Below are 18,434 nucleotides of genomic sequence, written 5' to 3' on the forward strand. Positions count from 1 at the left end.
ATGCTTCAATAAATATTCTTCCATTTCCTACGTCACCCACAACATATATTTGTTTCATATTGACATAAAAAAATGAAGTCCTCTTTCTGTCCATGTTTGAAGACTTTTATTTCCTGTAGTGATGCTCAGGCAAAGAACATTTAAAGTTCTGTCCACTTCTTCAAAAAAATTACATGTTTTACTCATGTCATTTACACTATGTCATTCACTCTGACAACAAATATGATTTCTGCCCCTAATTTCAGATCTGCTGAGTCCTTTTTTTTTCTAATATACACAAACATGAATAGCCTTGCACATCATCCTCGATAGTTCTAAATGACCAGAGTCATACCCAACTAAATAAAAAAAATATAGATGATTCTGACATTTATAATAATGATAATCACATTCATATAGCTGAGATTTATGTAGCAGTGAGAGCATCATATGACATTTTGGATTTGCCAGGTGAACCACTAGGAACTTCAGGAAGATCTGCATGAAAGTAAAAAATAAAAACAATAAATTTTCCACAGACAAATGCAGGTATCAAAATCTGCTTATATATCTACAAAAATCAGAATACTAGCCACTTTAAAATAAACGATATAGTGTAGTAATGGTACCCACAAGCTTCATATTGTTTATATACAAGTTATTCCATATAGCAACTACACAGATGATAAAAATCAAACCACACGAACACCCAAAACTAAGATTTTACATCTAAAAATTATTTAAAAATTATTTAACCTCATGAAATAACGAAATAACAGCCATACCACTCAAGGAGAATGTAGCTATGTTCTCCAAAAGATCTTCAATATTCTGACTCGGTTCCATTATATCATCAGATACATTTTCTTTGACAGCATTTGACTCTGCTAATAAACTGTTCAGTTCACGTTCAAGATCATCCTGGCTAACATCTGATCCTGGCAGTCCCACACCTGAAATAGCTTGGTTAATCTCTTCTTGATCTTCAAGAACCTAAAGGATAATAAAACAAAGGATAGCAAAAATAAATAAAAGCACTTAGTAAATTTCCTACTCAGTAGTGAGCTCAGTGTGTTTGAACCAAAGAGAAGCATTAAATAGAGCATCAATCATTTAAAAAAAAAAAATTCAGGGAATGGGAATGAGATAGAGGGAGATACAGTGGGAAAAGGTGATCACCATTTACTGGATGTTTTCATGAAAAAAAGGGGTAATCAATTTACATACTAGATTAGATTTACTGTAAGTGCTAGACATTAAATATATTGTGTTAAAAACTTGTCAAATATTTCTAATGATGAAAAGTATAATTCAAGACTAACCAGCTGAAGATCATCCAAAACTTTGTCCACTTTCTCAATGGTCAGATTACCAGTTGCATGAAGAATGGCATTTAGACCACTTTCATATGCTTTTACCACCTACACAAAGGAAAAATTAACATAGTTAAAGGAAAAAGAAACACAAATACAACATTTTGAAAACAACCTCAGCAAATTACAAAGGAACAGATTCACAATGTAAATATACGGACAATGAAAACAGAAGAACAATCTTCAAATTAACATTAAATGCACAAAAGTAGGAAATCTTTTTTCTACAGCAAATGCAAAAAGCAACAGAAAAATGGATTTGTTTTTCCTCCATTTACTGAAGAGTAATATTACTATGTAATATTTATAAGAGCTAATTTGTTTTAAAACCAAACTTACCAATTCATTTGAGGATGCTTCTTCAATTTTGTGCATGATAGCATGTAAGGAATTTGCACACGCTGATTTTTTTTCAATCTGACGAAGCAGTGTACGATGCTTCCTTAATTGATGCAATGCCTGCAGACAAAATCTTCTAAACTTTCATCTCTAGTTCAGACTTTACACTCCTTCCCCTAGTATTTACAGTAGTTCATATTATCTCTCTTTTGAGATACTTGTTATACTTTGTTATGTAGCTATTGTTCACTTTGCCCCCAATACACATATAACACAAACAGAACCAGAATCAGGTAAATGTTTTTTAAAAGCTTTACGCTTAAATTACCACACCAAGAAAGAAAAAAAATGTCCAATCGTGAATCAGTATGTCTTTCATTTCACTGTGACACAATGCAAAGCATTTACCAGGGTCTTCTTCTTCTCCTTCACGAGCTTCTTCGCTTCTAATCTGTATCTGAACAAAAGGTAACATTTATATATTTATTCTTGGATAAAGTATGGAACACATTTGCCTAAACAATTATCATGTCAACAAAGAAAGAAAAAGATTAAAGTGACAAAATAAATTTCTCAGATTTCGCCATATGCCATAATTACTGCTGTAGTGAAAATCACACAGGTCTCTTGATGACAAGAAACTTAATGCCCTTTTATTTCCTGTTGTGGTTCTGAGGGGGTTTTTTTTTCACTCCTGTACTAGTGGAGCTTTAGATAGAAAGTTGGTCAGAAAAACCACATGAATCTGTTCATTTATATCAAGAATATTAATGACTATATTTTGGATAAACATACATGTCAGACTGCTGAGAGAGTGTCTCTATTTGATGCTCCAACTGCCTCAGAACTTTTTGGATCCTAAAAAAGACACACTGAACTGAAGAGAGCAAGAATAAATGCAACATTTTCTTTAATATTTGATTTATTTCCTGTCTAACTATACCAAAATGACCTCATATTATAATACAGCAGTTCACACTTTCCTTATAATACTGCTAAGGGAAATGCAAGGGTAAACTTTTCTCTAACGAGTGAATTCACACTCTGCTTCAGTCTTTGTTTCAGTAATGTGCAATATGTATTAATAGGATCTTATATTCTAAAGACATACATCACCAAAGTCTTAACTTTATAATGACTGCATTTAAGCTTGTACATGAATGCAGGTTCATATGGCTGTTTATGATCTAAGGTCAAATTATCATCACCATTCTAGCCATAATTTTTGATTAAGAAGAACAGGAGATAGATACCTGAATATGTTAAGCTCTATTTCTTCAAATGGAATCACCTTAGAGTTTAACTGATGGCTAAACTTGACAATCTGGAATATTCATGCAAAATCCTTTTTCACACAAAGAAATCTTTTTGCATTATTCATATGATAATATTATTAACTAAAAATTAAACCAAAGGTGCAAAATAACATGCATTAGTTTATAAGTTATAGCAATCACATGAATGTCAGCAGATTTATATCAGCAACAAAAACAAAACTAGTGAAACTTTGAAAAGAAACTTTTCTAATGTAAATTTAATCTCTAAATGGTGTCATATGAACTAATAATCTATGACGCATACTCAAAATTTTATAATATGTACTTATATTCTTAAACAAAAGTATGTAAAAAATAAACAGTTGAATGTGCTTCCTCAGCCTGCATGGAAAATTTAAAGAATTTTCAGTCTGGAACTTTTGTATAGTAAGTAATGTAATTTTTCTTTAGTTTCACTTTTTTAGTTTAGTAGAAATATTTTTTATTTCATTCCCCAGGAGGAAACTGGAATAAAAAATACCAAAACTGCTGAAGCATAATGTTGCTTTATTTTTTTTTTTTACAAAAGATTAAAAACTGTTGCTTACTTAATGTCACCCTTGTACATTTACTTATTTTATTTTTCATCTCCGTCTTAGGAGAAGGTATAGGGTGAATGAAAATTTCTGGTTATGAAAGAAAAATCAACATAACCATAAAAACATTTCAAATTGGAAATTCTTTCAACTTTCTGTTTAGCTCTATGAACTCAATAACCACCAGTGTTCCATCCTTCTCCTTCATTATCAGAACTTGCTTGTTGACTTGTAAGTACTTGATAACCATTTCAAATTCAGTATCATCTTCAAGTATTTTTTCACACTGTTTCCTAAACGTAGTCAGTTCTACAATATTGTCAGTTGTTGCATGCTGCACTTGACTGTAGTGAAGCTCCATAACCTCAATTGACCTTTTCTGCAACAGTTATAACCAAACCATCTCCCATTAATATTATCATATTTGCTTTCACCATCATCATGGCTCCTAACATCATCAACTGATTTACTTTGGTTAGGAATGGTAAGTCCTTTCATGCAATTTTAAGTAAATGGTAAACATATATTCATATAGTTTACTCTGCTTACATCACAAGCATACCTAAACACCATACCAAATATTAAGTGTCTATGTTTTGGATTTTTTCGGTATAAAACACCATGAGCCTGTCCATAGGAACGGGATATGGTGCTATACAAATTCACTGTATTGTTATTATTATTCAAGACACATTCAAGAGCCGAGGATAGTTTTATACAAAGCTTTTCCACCAAATGTAAGGGTGTTATAAATAAAGCAAAGTATGACAGAAAGCATTGTTTGTCAATCGCAGATGGTCCCCATGCAAATCCACAATGTTTCTTTAGTCCACAAAAAGTTAGGCAGGAATATTCTTTTCATCTCTGCAAAGGTCAAAGTTATTTCGGTTGGTCTATGCTACTCTAAAGCATGTTTATTTTCTGCATTCCAAGACATTTCCAGTAGCTATAAACATTGAAAAAAATGTTACTGCCAATAAAAATTGCAACATACATTTACTATATACACGACAAGTGTAAGCAACATAATTATAGATGGTTTTGATAAGACATAGGGAGAGAGAAAGGGAATGAGAGAGCGAGTGGGTAGTAACCAACAATGAACAAGCTATAATCACATTGTGGCTGCCACCACTGTCATGTTTATCTCCCCCTTCATAACAACCACATGGTGGTATCTCTCTCTGCTCTGCATAATCAAATGTACTGTGCACTGGCAGTCACTTCAGCAACACTGCATACTCCAGCTAGTGTGTGTATATATTATATTTATATAGAAAAAGACAAAGAGTTTGTATGTGCATGCACATCAGTTAAATATACCCTTGCCTTAATCAATTCAGGGATCACAAAAGTATCACTTTCTGCAAGTGAAGAACTAGAAAAAACTTTTGATAAGCCCCACAAAAGAGGCCTTTTCAGAAATGTGTCGTAGCCCCATGCTGTCCAAGAACTGCTTTGTTTCTCGAATTCTGTCATCCTCTTCAGTTTTCCCATTCTGCAACAAATCAAACACACCACTGGATTCCATGAACTCATAAATGTACTCATGCAGTCAGAAAATCATTTACAGTTAACCTTGTATTTCCATACCCCCACCCACTTCCCATGTGTAATCACATCTTCGTCAACATCATATCGACAGATGAATGGGATAGGAGAAGAATGAGGATGACAAACGACTACTAATTAACAATAACAAAACAGTACGCGCCTCCTGTATTTGGAAACAAAATCGTTGGTAACAATAACAAATTTTTTTAAAAAAGGAGGGTAGCAAACAAAATACTCACTTGATCATTTCTGCGATTACAGAATCAAGACATTTTGGGATCTTTCCTTTTCTCTCAAAGCACTCAGTCAGTCCTTGCAGATTCCAAACGAATTTATTCTTTACCAGAATGCACTCCCAAACAGCACTTATCCAAAAGTTCATTTTCTTGTCCCATGAATGAGGATTCAAAGCCTTATCTCGAAATGGAGAAAATAATACCGCTGCCTTCTGGTCGTCTAGCCAGTCAGACGATAATCTAAAAGATGCCGATTCCATACCTGCCAACAGCTTTTTGGTAAAGAAATGTCTACTTTCGTTACTGTTTAGTTCGGAAAAGCAGGGTCTATCGCCGGAAGTGACGTACGATGACATAAGCGTGACGTCTGTCAGGCTTGCGGAATAGACGATCATGGAATGACCATTGTGGTGAGACGCCACAGTCAGATGTTTTACAGATGTCGTCGCTCTGATTGTTGAGATTATCGTCAGTTTTTAAAGGATGAATTCCATCCGGAAATGGCTGTACAAGCCGAAGGTAACAGTTTGTTCATTTCTGTTGTAATTCAAAGACTCGGTGTCTTCGTCTCATCCCACCGCCGAAGCGCTATTGTTCGGTCATCGTTCACTGGCAATGACTAATGCATAGGTGGTTAATAGCAAATTATATTAACATCTTATTTTTTTAGAAATCATAATCATACGTCTCAGCAGGTTTGGACCATTTGAAAACCAGCCTGTCTAGATTTGAAGGGTTTCTGTATTCCTCAAGACTCAGCACTCAAAATTTGCAGCAGTAGTAAAGTAGAAAGGTTGTAAATAATCCGATTGTATAAGTCAACTATATTATAGCAGTAAAAACTTTGTACTTTGCTGTGAATTAATATCAGTGTTCGGTATGTGTGTGTGTGTTTGTAAGAGATAAGGGGTGCATGCATTCACTCTAGTGCCCCCATCCTCACAGCTTACCTCATAAGTCTCTTTTTTAATCTGTTTTCATCATTTCTGAGTCATTTCCTCCTTCTCCTCTTTCATCATTACTGATGTCAGGTGCTATCTCATATTTATTTCTTCCCTTCTTCGTTTCTTTCCGTCAGTTGAGCGTCTCAATGTCTATCTCTCCCGCTTATCAAGGTCCACAAACTTGAGTATATGATATGTTGTAACATCAGCTTCCTGCTGTCTTTCTGCCTGAAAGTCATTTTTTTACCTTTTTCTTTTATTCTCTTGTTTTTGTCATGCACACACCTGCCCACATACACTGTTTCCAAACCTTTCACCTGCATGCCTCACATTCAACATTTACAGGTTAGATATATAGTTTACTTCCTTACCCTTATTAATGCCAATATATCTGTTTAATATCATCAGCAATATCTGGCTCAAAAGAACATGCATTTCGTCATTGCATTATCTTTACAAGCATTCACCAATGTATAAGTTTGGAGGAAAAATTATTATATCTGAGCACATTTAACCATACTGCCCTCGCTGTACTGTGTCAGCTTTATCATGATTCCTCCTCTGAGCTGCTCAGGACACTTCACTGGCTTCCTGTAAGAGCACACATAGAGTAAAAAAGTGGCATCCCTTTGCTTTCAGTACTTCTCAGTGGTGAATTGTAGGAACAGGAACAGGGGTGGGGTACGGGCAATAGGGCCAGCTGTCTCCTCAGAAAAGATACTGAGGCAAGAATTGTTCACTGTCAGCATAAAGTTTGCTCCCCAATTCAAAGTCAAGCATCTTCCTACACCACTGCTTCTTGCACTGTGGAACTTTTCCTGACTACCTATTGGAGCTTATCTATCATTACACTGAAATCTTATAATGTCTTCAGCTTGTAAAACCTAAATTCTCTCTCCACTTTTGGGAATCACTCTTTTGGAGTGCTTGGACCAGTTTGAAATTCCTCTTTGGGACATTTCCAAAACATGGAACTCTTTTCCAGAAATACTTAACAAGTTGACTCTCTTGAGTGTTCATGCGTGTGTTTGTAAGCGTGTATTTCGGCAAATAGTTTCTAGCTAAAACCTGGCATGATATTAGAATTATTATTATTAGCAGTTTATGATAATTGATTTCAGTGCTTAATGACGATTTTCTTATTTGTAGAAGACAGACAGCTCCTTATTAGCCCAGTTCTACTTTGCGGATGAAGAGCTAAATGCAGTGGCAGCTGAACTTGATAGTTTTGACAGCCGCAAAGACCCAGAGCGATGCACAGCCTTAGTAACTCAGCTAAGAGGCTGCCAGGACAAAGTCCTGAACATCATTCAGAGGATGATGACTGAAGCCATCCCATATTCTCGAACAAGCAGAGACTTTCGTGTAAAGTTTCCTGATGATGTAGTGCAAGAAAATCTTGCTGGACAGCTTTGGTTTGGAGCTGAGGTAGGCTTCTTTTGTTTTTAGTTTGCTTTGTAGTTTTCTTTTTGTACGAGACTTCTGTGTGTTCAAATGTTTCTATGATTATGTGAGCTCAGAGTGTATGAGGGTGGCTAGGCTGTTGTTTGATTAAGTGTATGGAGGGAAGAGGTTTAGTTGTGTGTGTCTTCTTTTGCTTACAAACACACGCTTACATTCAATACATTAGTATTGTTGGTCATTAAGTATAATGTATAGATGTATGTTCAGTTCCATATATTAACATGTTCTAGAGATCCACTCTCAGGTTTTAATGCAGTTTTGCTTTTATTTGCTTTTACATAAGAAAGTTAGATTCTTTAATTATGCTCTGTAGAACCCATGACCATTTTCAGTTACACTTTCCATTCTCTGTGCTCTCAGAGCAGCAGTCTTCCATCACTTTTGATGAATCTTTAACTTTATTTATTTAGTTTTACCTTTAGTTTTACCTTTCTTAGTCTTAGTCACTGATCATTTTTAAAGAGCATAAGACACGTCAATCGGTTTAAATGCCTAAACTTTTAATTTAACTTTCAGTGTCTGGCAGCAGGCTCTAGCATCATGAACAGAGAAATAGAAAGTGCATCCATGCGGCCACTGGCTCGTGCTCTTACGAAAAATCTTGACAGCTTGCGATGCATTTTAAGAGAACAATCTCTTTCTAATGTCATTGAATACACAGAAAGGGTATGATTTCTGAATATTTCTCATTTACTCTACTTTTCTGTTTTATTTTATTCTCTTTCTATTTCTGTGATTAAATGTTCGGTGTCATGTCTCTCGGTTTTGATGCCTTTCACTTTGTGGTGTTAAAGAATGAAGCAATGTTATAATAATCTTGAAGCACTAGAAAGATGGATTTAAACTCTCAGGTCACATCATTGCAACTCCCTTTGCTTTTTCTTCATGCCTACTATGCAAGTGTTCAGTGACACAGCTTAGCACGCAAGATGATTATTATCAACATTTCTTATAAATTTTTTTAAAAATCTGAGTGATTGTTGATTTAACAATTTCTTTCCATTTTTAAGTAATATTTTGTCTAATTTTGCCATCTCTGATTTATAAACTTTTATTGCAATGACACCAGCTCAGTGAGATCATCTAATAAAGTAATCCCAAAGAAGTGATAACAAAATGGTTAAAATCTGAACATGTCACTCTTCAGTAATGAAAAGTTTAACTTTATTTCTCTGAACTTTAAGACAAATTCTTAGTTTCAGTTTTTATTTTTCATGGGCTCAGATTTTTCTTTTTTAATCACTTTTGTGTGCTTGTATGCTGTCCTCTACAGATCCGCATCACCAGCGTAGAAATTTGCAGTGTTAGATTGAGTATTATATCAATAGACATGTAAGGGTGAATATTATATCAATAGACAACTGAGACTGAAGTGTCTGAGCAGGGTGTGGGTAAAAAGACATCTTTGTTTTATTCTCCAGATACAGGAGGCGCTTACTATTTTTGACAAACTCTTTGCTGATTTTGAGCTGAGGTAAGTACAAATAATAACAGCTGCTGTCAACATGTTTCTAGTTTTTTTTTTTTCCCCCATGATTTTCTGTAGGAGGGGAGGTAGCTTATAAAATGGCATCCCATAAAAATCTTCTCCCCTCAATCACCCTAAATTCAGTTCTATACAGCTGCGAGTGTTTGCAGCTGTCCAAAGAAGTTGAAAATGTTCCTGATTTGAAGATGTATTTTAATAGATATGCATCTGAGAAATTTGTTTTCTATAAACTATAGGTATGTCAGTGCTATGGTACCTGTTAAATCTGTCAAGGAGTATGAAACAATCCAGGAGATCACAGTTCTTTTTTCAGAGACAGTAATCAGGTGAGTTTTTATAATAATAATGTAAGCTTTTATAGCGTGGTATCCCAGTCAAAGCTAGGTTCTTTGTGTATTGCAAACATTAAAACACAACACAGATAAAATTCATGTGGCTCTCTGTGTGAAATAAATGGAAATGGTAGATCGTTCTTTTGCTAGATTACATTTAAGATGTCGATGAGACAGACCTATGTCCCATAAATAAATATAATCATCATGGAATGGATTTGTATATTAAAATTGAGATAAATAATTTATACCTTTGTTTTTTCATTTCAATTGCTATAGTAGTTTTCCTACTGGAAGGAAGAGTTTCTTGCATTTATTTCTCGCCTCAAATGATTAATGTGCAGTTTTGTTTGTTGCTTACACCTCTTTGTCTTTACTGGTTTAGGGCAAAGAAACTTGGTTATATCACAACGGACATGATAGATGAGTATGATCCTGCACTGATGTTTACAATACCTCGCTTAGCTATTGTTTGGTAAGTTTGTATAAATTTGTATTAGTATCAGAATGCTGCATCAGTATTATTATTCTTGCACAACCCTTCATGCTGGAACCCACTCACTGGCCCACAGTGGTGAGCTGCTAAAATCTATTCTGCTGAGAAACAATGACCACTAAAGCAAAGAGGTTGGTTTATGCGGGATTTTTTGCGTTAATTCATTTAATTCTTTACTTAAAATTAGTAGTACACTGTAAATCATGGAGCCCTGTTTTGTAAGTTTTTAAGATTTTTGTAAGATGTTAGAATGCAGTTTACACTAGCCAGTGTAAATATAGATCACAAAGGTTCTGCAAGTCATTTGCATCTTTGTAAGTAATCTATTTTAAATTATTTACAGTGGTTTGCTGATATACAGTGATGGACCTTTAAATCCAGACAGTCAGTCATGGAACATGTCTGATATGTTTCGTCCGTTTCAGACTCTACTCTATAAAATCAGGTAAAATATGTCTCCAATAAAAAATAATGAAGAGTGTCTGTGTGGAAATGGAAGAGGTGAAAGAAGATTCAGTTTATCTGACACCATAGGCGACGTTAGTGCATCTGTCAGGTCTCAGATAACCAAATGTAAATCCTCAAGAGAATTATTAAGTGTGTATCCAGCTGTTAATGGCACCCTCCCTTTCTTAAATGTTGAATCACAGCATAGACTGGAGGTGGTGCCAGATGAAAAGCAACAGTTCACTGGAATCAGTAACATCTAGTACAGCATGAGAAGGATAAAGAAATGAAGATCTATCAAAATACATATACAAAACATTTGCATGTGAACTTTCAGAGACATAGGCCATAATATTTGTGTTGATACAGTTAATTGCCATTTTTGATTCATTTATCCAGCTCATTAATGTCATCTTTTTTAAGTACTGTGCACTGCTAGTTGGATTACTGTTGTTGAACACCTTGAGCCCATAATAGGGAGGGTGTTCTGTAAATGAGCATCACCATCACATTATTATTTTTGAGAGAAAACTTATGTTAAAAAATTATTTGTGCCCAAGCTGCGAATGTTTCATTGTGCAATTTAATCAGTACTTTTAATTAGTTTTTCAGGTCATATACAAGTCATTCATTTTACATTTGTGAGTTGTTTGGCTTGTCTTTTTGTTTGTTTGTTTTTTTTTTTTTGCTGTTGGGTTGTTTTGTTTTTTTTTGAATGCTTGTGGTATTTTAATGTTAACACTTCTGTTGAAACAGGGAGTTACTTTACACATTATCTGAGGTGGAGCTGCTGACACTGGAGCGCGCTTTATGCAGTCAAGAAGAGCCAGCTTTCCTTGCCTCCTCTACCTCCACTATGGGGATCACTGCTGTGGCTGCTACTACATCTGACACTGCTGTGCAGACCGACGATCTTCCCTCGAAAGCATCTCTAGACACAGAAGACACCCAGACTCTCAGCAGCTCAGAGAGATCTCCAGATGTCTTCCAGGTAGCAGATTTGTTGCCACAAATGGAAAAGGTGGAAGATGATGTGAGCTCATCTGATTCTGTAGAAGATAGCTTAGTTCATCTGGGCACTCTCACAGAATTCTGCATCAACCACTGTCATCACTGTGTGGCTGAGAATCCACCTGAAATGGAGGAAAGGGGAAGGCCAAAAAGTCTTAACAAATGTGACAGCAATGACTCAGGACTGCATAGTGATGTGATCAGCAACTCTGACAGCCTTCACACCATGTCTTCCAGTAACTCTCACCAGCTGCTGAGCCATTCCACCGTCTCCTCACCACCAATGAGCCCATTTGATGATGATCCACATGATATGGCAGCAGAGAGTTCCACACAGGAAGAATCTCATCTGCTGGTCAGTCAGGATGATAGGAAAGATTTTGCTCTTCACCGCCAGTGCAATTCACTCATGACTCAGGGAAGCTGTACAGTAGCAGAAGTAGCATCTGTTTTTGCATCTGGAGAAAATGCTGAGGACTTGGTTCTCCATTTCGCCAGACCTTCAGCTAATCAGGGTGGAATATCCAGTTCAGTTGCTAAAGAGAAAAAGTTGAAGAAGATGAGGAGGAGAGTTTTTACTCGGCTTCTCCTGGAGATTCTCCGCAGCGGCAGCTCAATAACTCCAAGATATTGGCTCCACATATAGCAGCACCCCATGGAGACCAGTTGCAAACTCTTGTGACCCATGCCCAGAATGGACATGCAGATGATGTCAGACATCTCTCTACATGTGATTTCTCCCCAGTCCAGGGTTGTTGTGATGATGCTTCAGGGCAACATAACTTCACTCCATCACCACTTGGTTCGCCCAGAGTAGATGTAAGAAATGGACACGACTTGAACAGACCTTTAGAGGATGATTGTATGGTTTCTGGATGTATAATACCTGAAAGCCAAGATGTAATTCAGGGTGCACATGTTGAAAACATGAGCATTGACAATGAAATCCCTTCTGATCATAAAAGCAAAAACCAGAGTGACAGAGAGGAAGCAAATCAGCCTGTTATGCAGGAATTTAATGGCACCTTTCAGGATGTCCCTCTGCTTTTGACATCCAGGCAAAAGAGCAACTTTCGGAATAGTTCAGTAGACAGAGGCGTGTATGTCATGTCAGAAGAAGAAAATGAAGATGTTGATATGAAAGGGGAGCAGGACAGGCCAACTTGTGAGTGTGGTCATGTTACTTCTGCTGAACTTGCCTGTGACAGCTCCATGCACAGACAAGATTCTTTGTCACATTCACATGTTGAAAGCAGAGAGAACAGTGAATCCAATGTGGCTGATTTGATTGAAGTGCCTGATCCTGGCCAGATGATGATGGAGGACTGCAGCCAGGGTCACTCAGACAGGTGCACCCAGACTACTCAGAGCGCCATTAACAACTCACACTCCTCCAAAATTCTTCACCACCATCACCATCACCACCACTTTCATCACCACCACCACCATCACCACCACACTCTTCCACAGCATGGCACACCCGGTGTTCCTGATGAAGTGTGCAGCACTGCCTTTCATGCAGGCTGCAACAAGTGTGATAAAATAAAAGCTAGTGCCAAGGAATTGGCAGATGGCAAATTGAACAAAGTGGCACCAGATGAAAGCCCAAGTCTTAGTGAAAAAGCTGAAGTTAGCCATAGCAACAAAGCAAAGAGCAGTGCAAACAGGTCATGTAATCAAGAACATTCTTCAGCAGGGAAGCAGAATTCCAGGAAGAGAGAATTTGCAGAGGTGGATTCTTCGGCTTCCAGCAGGCAGTGCACAGATAATTCATCTAACTGTTCCAGCAGCAGCGAAGAAGGCAGCAGGACATGGAGCAAGAAGGGAGAGAATCAGGTTGCAAAGGACAACCCACCTTCACCTGAAGTGGCCAGTGCCAGTAGTGGGTGTGAGGCTGCCAGTTCTGCTAGTGATTGTGAGTGGGAAGGGGAAAGGTGAGTATCAAGTGGACAGAGTGTGTGTATGGCATAGTTTTTTCAAAATTGTTCAATGATCTATCATCTTTATTTCTGGAGTGTACAGTTTACATTTCATTTCTGTCGTGTGAATCTCATTTGACATTGTAATATTGTCTTTTCAGAAACAAGTATGATGTTATTTTAAGTCCATCTTGGTGGTATAATCTAAGAGCTTTAACTGCCATAACTGTAACCCAAGTGTCATTTGTGCTTTGAATTTTATGTAGAAGCAGTTAACCCTAAATGGGCTCTAGAAACTTAAGGGTGCATCCAAGGTGAAATCAGGATGATGCTCAGGGTTGACCTTTTCTTTAAACATAAAATTCCAAGCAGAGTTTGGGGTTAAGTTAAATGACAAAATCAGTCCTAATGAAGCATCCGCCACTCTGTTTTCTTCAGCTGTAGCAGTAGTGAGACAAGTTCTTACAACTCTGAATGCCATGATGATGAGGAGATTGCCCTTGCAGTACAAGCTGCAGAGCTAGCCAGTCGAAATCAAGCACGTGCTCGTTTTCGTAGCAGTTCTGACATGATACACAGGCTCTTTGTGTGTATTTCAGGTATGCTTGTCATTTTGCCATACTTGTTTATATATATGTATGTATGCACATGGCACACAAGCAAAAGGTGCCTGAACAACAAAATCTACAGAATCTTTCAGCTAGAGCTGCAGATTAAAACTTTGCTTAACAAATATTCCGCCAGTCTTCCCATTTCTGTAGCTGGCATGGGTAATGCAACTGCACAATTTTCAGACCTGTAAAGGGGCATGGTCTGGTAGGAAAATGAAATACTAGCTACATACGGATGATGAACATAAACATTTGCTGTTAAACTCCTCATGACCATACAAGAATGTGCTGATTGTAGGTATGTGTCCTTTTTTGCTTGTGTTAGAGATTAATCTTTTGTACAAACGCTGAATTCAGCTTCTATTTTATTTGTTACATTAATCATTACAGTAAAATATTTTGAACTGAAAGCTCTCAGACTGTAGCATTTGACTCTTGGAGTGAAGTTTGATCTGAGATTCTTTTTAAGCAGTCAAATCAGGCTGCAGCAAAGGTCTTCAATTCAAATGAGAGGACTTTCATGCAGGCGAAGAATGCGCATTTAACTTTTAAATAAAGAGCATTTATTGATTCAGTATTAATTTGTTGAGACAGAGCTTGATGGCTAAATTTGTCTTGCATAGGTGTAGCAGATCAACTGCAGACAAATTTTGCTGGTGATTTGCGGAACATTCTTCGTGTTGTCTTTAACCTCCACTGCTCTGAGCCAGTTGTGATGGAAGAGGAAAAGTTCTTTACCCGTAGACGTCATGGCAGTAATTTTCACCAAGGCTTTGACAGAGACATACCGCAAAGCCAAGGTTTCAGAGGTATAAGAGGTAGGCATTATTCTTTTCAGCAAAGCATTTAACACCTTAAAAAAAGCTTATTCTTCAAAAAACAATTTAAATGTGGTTTACAGACTTTTTTTAGGAATGGATTAAGTTCGTTACGTTTATAAATTATGGAATGGGTGTATAAAGTTGATAAAAGCATATATTTTCCTTCTGAAGACAGCTTGTGTAACCTTCTTCATAGCAGAGTACAAAACTTGTATCTTTACTCCTATGTGTTAAATGTCTGTATGAGTATGTATGCCTGCCCTTGTGAGCGAAGAAAAATTTCTGTTCTGGGTCTCCTCGACAGACAATAAAGTTTGATTTGATTTGAAGTTTCTTATCACACAGGCTGAAAGTAACAGTCAAAGGTTACTTCTGATTTTTAGTCATGTTTTAGCAGCTCCCCTTTAATGTGTTTTAGAGCCTCCACCATGGATTCCAGATGATCAATCCACAATGTGTATGTCCTGCAAAACTCCTTTTACATTTGTTCGTCGTCGCCACCACTGTAGAAATTGTGGCAAGGTAGTACTTTTTGCTATTACATAATGCTTTGTTGATACTCTTAAAGCTGTCTTCCTTAATCATAGGAGCCATTGCAAGATAAATTTTTGCACAATGGCATCAAAACTTGCTCTGTTTTTAAAAATTTGATCATGTCTGATTTCTATTCAAATAGGATATGAGGTAATTTTGTTTTTGTTTTCAGATCTTCTGTGGGCGTTGCTCATCAAATGCTGTTTCCTTGCCTCATTTTGGGCATTCTAAGCCAGTACGTGTCTGTAACCGGTGCTTCATGTTTCAAGTAACTCCATTCACCATGCAAGCACACTGATGTTGAATAATGTTTTGCATTGCAGTGATCAGCTGAATGTCCTTATTTGACGAGCATGTGTGCCTGGTGAATGTAAGATATGTTGATGCTTTTTTGCACTTAGCTATGTAACAAAATTTGATGTGCATTTGGCTTGAGACAACATGAAAACTGTCATTTCAAAATTCTTAAACAAAATATTGTTTGAAAGAGTACAATTTTTCAGTTTATCTTTGCAAATAGTATTGACAGATTTTACTTCAGTTTTCAATTTAAGTATCATAGCAGATTTTTCACCTTTTTTAATTTTGGTTGTTGTTTTCCTACCTGCTATACGTGTATAAGAGTGTGGGTACTCAAATAAGTACATGCAGTTTTATTTTTCTCAGGCTTGAAATTTAAATTTTCCATGAAAATTGAATTTCATGAAAAGAATTTAATTAAGAACTTTTGCATGGTATGATTTTTCAATTTACTTGCATAGATACCTTTAACACTGTAGTTAATCACACAGAATAATTGTCAGTTGACCAGGAAAATTATCCTTGTGTGTTTTTGGGGGATTTTTTTTTTTTTTTGTATTTTTGCATGTGAGTTAAGGAGTTTTATTTTTCACATATGGTAATACAATGTACAATGGATGCAATTATTAAAATGAGAATATTGCATCTAATGTCTTTTCTAAATGGCAGTTTCTATATTGGCATTGGATTTATGTTAACCATTTACATTATTTTGTAGTTCCGTATTCCAGGAAGCATACTGACAGTGATCAAAATTTCTATTGAATATTTTTAAGGTGGAGGGTTTTCTTTTAACTGTCTGCTTTAAATGGGCTGTGATAATGTACATTCATGAGCTGTTTTGTGTTTAACCTGTGCACTCATTTAAAAGACCCACAAACATGCCTGCTTACAAATATGCAAAAACATATACATACATCCACAAAAATGTTTTCTTAGTTTGAATTTATTACCAACAACTTGTAAATAAGTCATGAAATTGCTGAAGTTTTAACTTACCTGCATTATTTACTGGTATTTCAAGTGAGGAAAATCTTTTGTGTGCAACATACAAATCTGGTTATGAATCAAAGAAAGCTTATGCTTGCAGTAATAGGATACTTTAAATCTGATAAAATTAAATTTACCTTCACAAACTTAGAATCACTGGGTATTATATTATGAAATATATATATACCTTCATTTTAGTTCAGACATTGGTGATGGTTTCCTTTGAAAGTGTTTTAGAAGTTTTAAATGGGACAATTTTCTATAAAGCAATAGATGATGTGTTCATTGAACAAAATTTTTCATGAAGTATTTAAATGTAAGAAACAGAAAAATAAAATGGCAAACTGTTTCGTTCATTTAGATGAATGATAACATTTGATTGATTTGTTGTGTGTGAGGTGGGAGGAGGTTTTTTTTAAAGAATATTTTTTTAGAAGAGTTGTGATAACTTTTTCTTAAGTGTTATTCTGGGGTTCTCCTTGTATTGTGACACCATTCAATATGTTTTAGAGACCTTTTGCATTTTTATTTTAGAAATTGTTGGAATAGGAAGACGATCTCATGGGTGTTTTTTATGTTTTTGCACAGTAACAGCTGTCTGTGTTTAAATGTGACCACTCATCAATTTATTGTTATAAATGAAAAAGGTGCCTTACTAGACATACCACAGGAATATTCAGTAAAGGCTAGAGGACTTTAAAATTGTTCTTCTTTCTTAAAGTTTTTCAGTGCGATATAAGATAGAAATTGTATGGTTTTGAATTCCCTAATGCTTTATTGTATGGGGATAGAATAAATATTGGATGTTTAACCAGTGCTGATACATGTCTATTAAATTTTAATAAATAAATTACAGAATATGCATCCTGTACATTTGAAATAAAAGTTCAGTGCTTAAATTTGTGCTCTTCTAAAGCAATAAAATAGTTTGAAAGATCGAAAAAGGGGTACATGTCTACATGTTACCCACAAGTTGCATAGTCATTAGGTACCATAGCTTTCACAGCACATTAATGGGCCTTATAAGAGGAGAAGTTCGAACAGATGTCTCTACAAAAGACACGAAAAACTTCAACTAAAGGTCTTGATCACTTGATAAAAACAATTTATGTCTATATCAAAAGTGTATTGTGCTCAAAGAAGTATCATCTAATGTTACAGAGATCCCATTAACCCACCATCAAACTAAATTAATGAGTCCCCCTCTCTTGCACTTTATTGCTGTGTAATGATACAATTTTCATTGACTGAAGATGTGTATTGCAATAGAAACATATAAAATAGTACTTAACATTTAAATGGTGTCTGTAATCACCCTATACTTAATGGAGTTTGTCATTATGGAAATATGTCTTTTGTATATACATTAAATGACTTCCATGGATGACTCGCTAGTTTTTTTAAATGGTTTGCAGAGACTTGCTAAATTCATCAGAACTGAATAAATGTTGCCAAAGCTGATCACAGAAATGTTAAATTCACCGCACATGTAAAAGGCTAACTTCAATGTTTTTTGTGTGATCTTTTTATGCTGGGTTCAAATTGTCAATGTGCTTTTCGTTTCCCATGTTACTTTTGAGCAAAAACATTGTATTTTCACTTTACACCAGGGTCATTGCTGTCTGCATAAAAATAATTTTTCTGATAATAAATTGTCTCACAAGAAAAAGATCATTCACAGCACACTATTGTGTTGATTTTGTATAATTTTTTTAGTAGTGATACAGATTGAAATGGAATCGT

At 35.9% G+C, this 18,434-nt stretch overlaps 2 protein-coding genes across 2 annotated transcripts; one reads left to right on the forward strand and one right to left on the reverse strand.

Moving 5' to 3' along the window:
- Positions 1-87: 87 nt before the first annotated feature.
- LOC112565014 (charged multivesicular body protein 7-like) lies at positions 88-5,703 on the reverse strand. Its single transcript, XM_025240224.1, has 10 exons — positions 5,337-5,703; positions 4,873-5,041; positions 3,728-3,922; positions 2,945-3,015; positions 2,487-2,549; positions 2,100-2,148; positions 1,692-1,811; positions 1,302-1,400; positions 765-972; positions 88-477 (listed from the first exon to the last, which is right to left on the reverse strand). Exons 1-10 carry the CDS (start codon positions 5,687-5,689, stop codon positions 407-409), a joined length of 1,398 nt encoding a protein of 465 aa, XP_025096009.1. The 5' UTR covers positions 5,690-5,703; the 3' UTR covers positions 88-406.
- On the forward strand, positions 5,691-18,374 carry LOC112565017 (lateral signaling target protein 2 homolog). Its single transcript, XM_025240232.1, is given in 13 exon segments — positions 5,691-5,852; positions 7,427-7,705; positions 8,258-8,407; positions 9,163-9,215; positions 9,467-9,556; positions 9,948-10,037; positions 10,402-10,503; positions 11,262-12,161; positions 12,164-13,450; positions 13,874-14,034; positions 14,670-14,864; positions 15,286-15,389; positions 15,574-18,374. Coding segments are annotated over 13 exon segments (3,573 nt in total). The 5' UTR covers positions 5,691-5,816; the 3' UTR covers positions 15,700-18,374.
- Positions 18,375-18,434: the final 60 nt, after the last annotated feature.

Source organism: Pomacea canaliculata, linkage group LG5 (assembly GCF_003073045.1).
Source record: "Pomacea canaliculata isolate SZHN2017 linkage group LG5, ASM307304v1, whole genome shotgun sequence".
Lineage (NCBI taxonomy): Eukaryota > Metazoa > Mollusca > Gastropoda > Architaenioglossa > Ampullariidae > Pomacea > Pomacea canaliculata.

Bases quoted from the DNA above. Each gene is read 5' to 3' on its own strand.
- LOC112565014 (XM_025240224.1), bottom strand. From the start codon at position 5,689: ATGTCATCGTACGTCACTTCCGGCGATAGACCCTGCTTTTCCGAACTA. The intron at 2,149-2,486 runs GTATGTTTATCC...CCTTTTGTTCAG, and splicing joins CTCTCTCAGCAGTCTGACAT to ATACAGATTAGAAGCGAAGA. The intron at 478-764 runs GTATGGCTGTTA...ACTTTCATGCAG, and splicing joins AGCTACATTCTCCTTGAGTG to ATCTTCCTGAAGTTCCTAGT.